The 8,085-nt window shown below is 53.8% G+C and overlaps 1 protein-coding gene across 3 annotated transcripts; it reads right to left on the bottom strand.

Annotated features, from left to right (window-relative positions):
* Positions 1–462: 462 nt before the first annotated feature.
* Positions 463–7,876, bottom strand: TAGLN2 (transgelin 2). 3 transcript variants are annotated; one of them, XM_024574763.3, is made up of 5 exons: positions 7,732–7,876; positions 2,570–2,767; positions 1,956–2,130; positions 1,547–1,649; positions 463–1,246 (listed from the first exon to the last, which is right to left on the bottom strand). In XM_024574763.3, the coding sequence occupies exons 2-5, from the start codon at positions 2,747–2,749 to the stop codon at positions 1,105–1,107; spliced, it is 600 nt and encodes a 199-aa protein (XP_024430531.1). In that variant the 5' UTR covers positions 2,750–2,767; positions 7,732–7,876; the 3' UTR covers positions 463–1,104. The 3 variants fall into 3 exon arrangements, with proteins under 3 accessions (XP_024430531.1, XP_053771812.1, XP_053771813.1); XM_053915837.1 differs by lacking the exon at positions 7,732–7,876 and adding an exon at positions 6,624–6,829; XM_053915838.2 differs by lacking the exon at positions 7,732–7,876 and adding an exon at positions 6,278–6,419.
* Positions 7,877–8,085: the final 209 nt, after the last annotated feature.

Here is an 8,085-nt window from a genome sequence, read left to right as displayed (position 1 = left end):
TGCCTGAGGTCCTAAGCTAGTCTGGCTACCATGTCCCATGCCCGCCTGAGTGGCCTCCACCCTAGAGACTTACCAGTACTCAGGGTTGTACCAACAGCCAGCCCCACCCTCCTGCAGTGGCTGAGAAGTATTCCGGCTGGGGGAAGGAGCCTAGCCAGAAGTACCTGGCAGGATTGCCCAATTCCTTGGGTAGGTGAAGGCCCCACTCCCTGTGGACACATATCCTGCATTATGATTTCTAACCCAAGAGGAGTTGAGAGGGCCTGTCCCTTTTCAACCCAAACCTACCCTCACCTAAACAAAAGGAGAAAGATGGAAAAGGAAACCAACCAAGGGATGGGGTGAGGACTGCAAACTTTCATCTCAAAAACCTCCCCTATATTCTTCAATCACTGCACTTTCTTCATATTCTTCTCTCTCCAACGGTGGGCTCAGTGGCCCCAGACACAGCCAGAGTCCATCCAAAAGAAAAGAGATCCTTTATTTAAATCAGCAAACTCAGATTCTTCAAGCCCCAGCCCATGGAGGGCAGCCCTCCCTTCCCTCTCACCTCACCCCACCCCACCCCTTAGCCACAGCAAGGGGAATGGAAAATGAGAAGCAGAGAGGGCCTCTACCAGGGCAGGCTGCCTCTAATGTGTGGTGAGCCCAGCCCAGCTGTGGCAGGGTGGAAGCTGCCACAGATTTCTCCCTGTAAATTAAGTCCCTGCAGCCATAGCTATGGGCAAGGCATTATTTGTGGAAGGCCCGAAGGCAGCATTGCTGACCCCCAGCCAAGGAATGGATTGAGGGCAGAGGTCATGGGAGAAGAGGTATGAAGGGAGAGGAGGAGGCCCTACATTTTGGTCCCAGGGCAAAAAAAGGGGGTCAGTTGGTCCAGTTTTTATAGGTTCGGAGAAGGGAATGTATTAGTAAGCACGGGGAGAGAGGCCATTATTGGGCACCCCCAGAGGAGACACACCAGGCCAGGCCCCCTCCCTGGCACACAGGAGCCTGAGAGCTCCAGGGGACTCTTAGGGAATGTCACTGCTAAAAAATATATATATATATGTATATATATATATAAACCATCCAAGGGAGGGCAGGAGCAAGGCTGGGGGTGGATCAGAGGATCTGGCGGGGCATCCCATAGCCGGTCATGCCTGCCTGAGACGCCCCTCGGTTGGTGCCCATCTGTAACCCAATCACGTTCTTGCCCTCTTGCAGCTGGTTGTCCGAGAAGTTCCGAGGGTTCTCCTTGGACTTCCTAGGTGGAGATGGAGTGTCAGTTAGGAGGAGGTTGAGGCTGCCCCAGTAACGTCTTCCCTGGATAGAGCACGGGCTTTGCTGTGACTTAAGTACTTGAGCCAGCTCTATCCTTGAGCCTTGAGCTCTCTGAAGCCACCTCCTCATCGCTCAAATGGGACAGTCCCATGCCAGAGGATTAAATGAAATAAAGAATGTAAAGGTACGTTGTAAATGGCCAGCTGCTTTAGCAGATCGGTTGTTTCCTAGGGACAGAAATGGGCAAGCCTGCCCACAGCCTGGGCAGCCCCAGCATACTCACTTAGGAAACCAGTTGGGATCTCCAGAGAAAAGCCCATCATCTCGGGCCACTGCCAGCCCACCCAGGTTCATCAGTGTTCGCTGTACACAGGCCATGTTCTTTCCTGGGAAGGAGAAGGGTATGTGTTGGTCTCAGCAGAGCTGGGGTCCTGGATGCCAGGGTTCCATCTCTATCACTAAGTCAGTAGGCCCAGTTTCCAAATTCTTTTCCTCTTTATTACCATACCCTTTTCCATCCCAGCCCCAGCATGGCCAACTCCTCCACAAAACACACAAGCACGTGCACACACATACACTGCACACAACCTTATGTTTTCTCACAGAGCCAGAAACCTGCCCCTTCTCCCTGGTCAAGATGGCCCAACCCAATCTCTGGTCTTCGGGATGACAGCACCATGGCCCTGGCTCACCTTCCCAGAGGTCCACAGTCTGGAAGATATCAGTGGTGTTGATGCCATAGCGTTCGGCTGCTTGCAGAAACTGAGAGATCTGCTCCATCTGCTTGAAGGCCATGGTGGAGGCCTGAATCTTCTTCACTGGGGCCTGCCCCTCAGGGTACAGTCCATTAATGAGCTCACACAGCACCTGGGTGAGGACAGCAGTTGTGCAGAGGTGAGGCTATGCCTACTGAAAATCAGAATGCACCACCCTCAGCTCCAGAAAGCATGAACCACAGAGGTTTCTCTACCTGAACACACCTGGAATAAGCCTCAGGCTCTTCCTGACCAGCCTCTGCCTCCGAGGCCAGAGTGAAAACCTCAATATTCTAATGTAACTGACTAGAGTAACCCCCCGAACAGTTCTTTCCTTAGAGTATTCCATGTATCATCTAGGGTCCTCCACTGCAGGAAGGCCTATTCACCCTCCCTTTCACTCAGTGGGAGGACGGAAAGCATGAGTTCCCTCCTTGCTCAGAAAGAAGCTGATCAGGTATGTCCTCAGTTCTTCAAGTGAAATAATCCCCAGACCCCTAGACCCAACCCTGTTCTCCCAGCACTTCCAATCAGAAGGGCCCAGCTCTCACTGTGCCATCCTTGAGCCAGTTCTGGAAATTCTCACGCCCAGGCTGGGGCCGGCCCACATCCTTGCGGCACTGAGTGGAGATCCACTGGATCAGGATCTGCTCCAAGTCTGCATCGTACTGTTTCTCAATCTTCTGCTGCACTTCCCGGCTCAGGCCATAGGCAGGTCCCCTGTTGGCCATTCTGAAGGGCGGTGGTAGCTGGAAAGGGGACACATCCAAGCCTTTAGTCAGGATTCTGCTGGCTGTGGGGTGGGAGGTTCTACATACAAAGACACACACCATATCCCCAGGGAGGACCCTAGAGGAGACAACAACTGCCATGTGAGGGAAATCTCATCTTGACCCCAGAACATGGGGAGAATCGTACTGCTCAGAACTCTGGCCCCACAGGCCAGGCTTCCCACTAGATTTCATTTGAATGGTTCCACTACTAAAATGGAGTACAAAGCCCACTGAAATAGAATATGGGTTAAATGAGGCCAAGATTGGGGGTTTAGCCCCTCATTTGGGGGTGGTAAGCTTTAGCAAAGGCAAACTGGTCATTCTAACCCCAATTCTGATTTTTTCAGCCCTGGGAAGGAGAATGATTTGAGGAAAGGTAAAAGAATATGGAGTGGCTTGGGAAACCTGTGCCAGAAGCTACAAAGAGGAATGGCGGGATCAACCCTTAGTCAGCCACTGGGTTTTAACTCAACACCCAAGATTTGTTCTAAGAATTGTAGAAGAGACTAAAGAGACTAAAGTTCCCTACAGTGCCATTAGAGAGACAAAGTGAATGCATATGAAAGGGTAACAGTTGTACACCACAAATACCAAACTGCTCGGCCAGACTATGTGTTGTAGAAATTCAGCAGAGTATGGGCAGAAGCAGCTTGTCGGGCTTTCTGGAAGAGGTAGGTCTGAGAAGACCCTTCACAGATTTCAGCAGGCAAAAGTTACTTCCTATGAGAAACTAGGCAATAAGAACAAATTCTACTTTCCTTTATGGAAGCTGTGGTAGGCAAAATAATGGTCCACCCCCCGCCAAGATGCCTATATCTTAATTGCCAGAACCTGTGAACGTTACTTTACATGACAAAAAAAAGGACTTTGCAGATGTGACTGAATTAAGAATCTTGAGATAGAGAGAGTGCCCTGAATTATTCAGGTGGGCCCAGTATACTCACAAATGTCCTCATAAGCAAAATAGGGAGGCAGGAGAGTCAGAGTGGGGAAAGTGAGAAGGAAGCAGAGGGTAGAATGATGTAGGAACATGAGCCAAGAAATGGAGGTGACCTCTAGAAGGTGGAAAAGGAAAGGAAATGGATTCTCCCTTGAACATCCCATGAGGAATGCAGCCCTGCCCACACCTTGATTTTAGCCAATGAGACCTTTGTTGGGATCTTTAGAACTGTGAGATATTAAATGTGCGTTGCTTTAAGTCACTAAGTTTGTAGTAATTTGTTCCAGCAGGACTAGGAAAAGAATACAGGGGCCCTGGATGGTATTTTTAGGGAAACCTGGGAGGAGAGGGAGGGATGGGGAAACACACAGGAAGATTTCTTTAATTTAGTTTGAGGACCATAGTTAGGAAGAACTGGGTGGTTTCCAGACCGATGACCTGAGTTGGCAGCATCTCATTGTGGGCAATGTGTCCCCACCCACCACTAACCAGAGGTCTAGGTCCCACACCCAGGGGCCTGTCAGCAATGCTATGTATGCCAAGGGGTAGCCAGGACCCCATCCCCTTCCTGGATAGGCAACTTGCTGCTTAAAATAGAGCTAGCTGTCTGGTTGCCTATAAAAGGGGAATCCCCCAGGACTAGGCACCTGTGCTCAAAGAGAGGAAAAAGAGCCACTCCTTCTTCCCACATCTGGCTCCAGGCCAGGTTAGATTTAAGGGATGAAGTCAGTCTGCCTCCCTTTCTCCCATGCACTCCAGATTAAACAATCCTGCCACCCTCTCAATGGACCTTAAGGCTCAGTCTCAATACATATCATAGGCCACAGGGGCAGCAGCTGCCCCCCAACCCTGTCAGGCTGGTCCTGTCTCAGGCCAGTCCCCTCCCCCATATCCAACATGGCTGCTCCTTTCCACTCCAGCTTATCCAGCTACACATTTCCTGCAAAGATCCTCCCCATAAATCAGTTATTTTTAAACCTCATTAAAAGCAACCCACCCCGTCCCACTTCCCCCAGGCTGGAGGCCGGGCCAGATAAATGTTGGTCTGAGCCTTGACCCACACCACCAGCCACACACACTCAGTTGGGGGATGGTAGGCAGTACAGCAGCTGAGGCCTGTGGAAAAGAGACTAGATTTCCCCCAGGCCAGCCCCAACTGCTCAGCCAGTCTATGACCTATGACCTCTGCCACACAAGGCCATGGCAGGCAGCTTGGGAGGAAGGGGCAGGGGCTGGGGGCTACTGCCTTTTCCCAGTAGGCCACCCTTTCCCAGTTCAATTTCCACACTTCTCTTCTGGGAGCAGCTTCACTATGGTCACTTGGGCCTCAGGGCTGTGTATCCATGGACCCAAGTGGTCTCAAGCCCACGGATCATAGTGGCCCAGGGAAAGAAAGGGCAAGAGAATGAGTTACCCAGATACCATGGTTAGGAGGGGAAAGCAGGCCTGAAACCTGACCCTTCCAGTGTCCCCCACAGGCAGGACAGACCCACTCTGGACACGGGTTGGATTCTGAGGGCTCCTCCCCCACTCTGGTGCTTGGACACAGCTGGCAGCAGCACAGCCTCCAGCTGCAGTGTCCAGGCTCCACTCTGGACAGCCATTACTCCAGAGCCCTGAAGTGCTAGAGTCATAGGGCAGAGCTCCCGGTAGGGGCAGACCTAGCCCAGGCCCAGTCTACGGCAGCTGGTTCTCCTTCCTACCTCCACACCAGCAGGCAAGGGCTGATGGACTTCAGCTGCTGGAGCAGAAGTGGCCCACCCTAGGACCTACTCCTGCTCTCCCTCAAAGGAAGGGGAAGACAGCCAGTTGCCTGCCGGGGTGGGAAGAAGCTGTGTCGGAGATGTCTATAGCAGACAATTCACTGGGAAGACAACAGCTGACCAACTGGGGGGTAGGTTGGCTGTAAGTAACCTAAACTGGAGATCTGCCTGCATCTGTGGAACAGCCCCACACCCCAAGCAGAAGGGTACAATAGTTGGGAAAGGAACACAGACAACAAAAGGCACTGGGGCTCTAAGCCCTGCCCAGACTCTGAGCTGGAAGCTTACCTCACCTCCCAAACCAATGCCAAGGAAAAGGTGGATGGATCCAGGGTGGGGATGGGAGGTTTGAGAGTTCCTGGAGGAGGTTTAATTGGGAAGAAAAAGGGACTCTTCATTCATTGTGCAGATAACACAGGGGACATTGCCAACTCAGATTTAGGATTAAGACTATTGTAAAAGGGCAAAATGGTGGTACCTGTCCCCAAAGCAAAGTGCCACATGGAACAGGCAGAAGCAAGGATGGTGGGAGACCTACCAATGGGTAGCCCCCTCACCACCAAGAGTCAGTGAACAGGAAAGAAAGCTGAAGCTACACAAACAGGAAGCCACAGGGCCTGCAGGAGGAGGGGTGAGGGGGGTGTTGCCATAGCTTCTGTGTACCAAACAGGCCCCAGGCAGGGTGGGGGCACCAGGCAGAAACATGCACTCAACACAGAGGAGTGAAGAGGCAGCTCCAAGCACAGGGGCAGAGGTGGGTCCTTGGGAAAGGGGCCAACTCACTGCAGTTCTCAAGAACAGCCAGGTGCATGCATACAAGGTGTTCCTCAGGAGGCAGCCGTGTAGGGTACGGAGTGCATTTGAAGGAGACAAGAAGTTCTGAGTTTTGGGGGCAGAGAAGTAGACTCAAGGAAATAGTTCAGGAGAAGAAATGCCCTGGGAATATAAGATATATTATGAGCCAGAGCCTCATACCTGAAAATTCTGTTGGGAGAAGGGGTGGGGTAAAGAAAGGATTAGAGGCCAATCCCCAGGGGGCAGAAGAGGCACTAGGAATGACAGAGGGGACTGCAGTTGGACAAAGACTACTACATTCTGGAATAGTGAGGCCCTGTTGGCCCCACCCTACCTTAGGCTCTGCAGTTTTAGGTCATCCCTGTGGACTCGGAGAAATTGGGATGGGGGTTGAGCTAGGAAGATGTCCCTCTGTCTTGTGCACCGAATTCAGAGAAAGAACTAGGGAGAGCCCATCCAAGTCTCCTCCTGCACGGGATCTCCACAGAAGTCCTTCCTCACTCTCACTTCCACCCGCTGCCTTCCGCCCCCTGATAATAAATTCCCCCAGAACTTTCCTGGTGTGGACTCCAGCAGGCCTGCGGGGTGGGAAAGCGGGCAGGCCACTTCCGGTCCTACAGGTCCAGCCCCCTCCTAGCCACACCCTGGGCGGTTATTGCCAGATGAGTCACACAGCCTGCCGCTAGGGTGACGCAGTGGTCTCTGCTGCCCTCCGGCCAGCCCGCCCGCGGCAACCGCCGGCTTTCTCAGCAGTGGGAAGCACGGGGTGGGGACCTCGGCTCACGTCGGGCCTGGAGGGCCTGGCAAGCAGTCATCCCCACCACCACCACCTCACTCAGGCTGGGCGCCCGGGTCGGCTGCAGTCCCCAAATGCCTGCGCTACGGGGAATCTCCTAGAGTAGACTGCGGCTTCAACTCCCTCCCGAACGGGGAAGGAGAAGCCACCGTGGGACCCCAGTGCAAGCCCGTGACCCCGAGTCCCCAGGAAACGAGCTGGCAGAAGAAATAACAGAAAAGACAGCCCCAGGGTGCAGAGGGAAGGCAGTGCCCGCACGTGCTCCGAGAACCAGGAAGTGCAGGGTCGCGAGGTGCTGAGCCAGAGACCCCGGGGCACTCCGGCGCTTGGGGCCAACTAGCCATTCCCCGACTCCCTCCTTCCTCACCGGAGAGGACCCAGGGCTGAAGCCGACGCGTGGGGCACAGTCCCTGAGGCACTGCTCTGGGCGGATGCCCCGTCTGTGCACCCACAGCACGGCCTGACCTCATCGCCCAGCAATGAGGGTCGGGGCTTGGGGCAGGATCTGACAGTGCGGCCGAAGCGGCTACCGGACCCTTGTCTCCCAGGACCTTTGATCCCCAAGCTCAGTGGAACAGGTCTCCAGCAGGGCTTGCTTCTCGCTTTCTAGAGAACCCCCCCCCACCCCCCAAATAAAACTCCTTACCGTCTGGCAAGTAATGAGCGCGCACTCCAGGCGGGCTGTGGGGCGTGTGGAACGCCTAGGCTGGGCTGGGGGTTTTCAGCCGCTCCCTTGGACAGGGCGGACCCCTGGCGGACTGGGGGCGGACTAGGGGCGGGGCGAGGGCTGGGAGGGTTTAAAGGCGCTGTGGCGCAAGCACTGGACTGTGCTTAGAAGAGAGAGGCTACGGATGAGAGCTGGGCTAAAGGATCTGGGGAGTCGGGGCCTCCAAAAGCAGCAGTGTCTTCACGCAGGACAATCTCTACCTCCCCACCTCAGGGCCCATAGATTGGTGCACCAATACCAGTGGGAAACTTTCTACCTAAGGTTAGCTCAAGA

The sequence above is a fragment of the Desmodus rotundus genome, chromosome 12, assembly GCF_022682495.2.
Source record: "Desmodus rotundus isolate HL8 chromosome 12, HLdesRot8A.1, whole genome shotgun sequence".
In the NCBI taxonomy this organism is placed as follows: Eukaryota; Metazoa; Chordata; class Mammalia; order Chiroptera; family Phyllostomidae; genus Desmodus; species Desmodus rotundus.
The sequence above is the reverse complement of the archived record's forward strand: the minus strand, read 5'-3'. Positions and strand labels throughout refer to the sequence as shown.

What these genes read in the sequence shown, in the direction of transcription:
- TAGLN2 (XM_024574763.3), bottom strand. Translation starts at nt 2,749, where the DNA reads ATGGCCAACAGGGGACCTGCCTATGGCCTGAGCCGGGAAGTGCAGCAG. An exon ending in GACTGTGGACCTCTGGGAAG is followed by an intron (nt 1,650 to 1,955) that starts GTGAGCCAGGGC and finishes TCTCCTTCCCAG; the next exon opens with GAAAGAACATGGCCTGTGTA. An exon ending in GATCCCAACTGGTTTCCTAA is followed by an intron (nt 1,247 to 1,546) that starts GTGAGTATGCTG and finishes ATCTCCACCTAG; the next exon opens with GAAGTCCAAGGAGAACCCTC.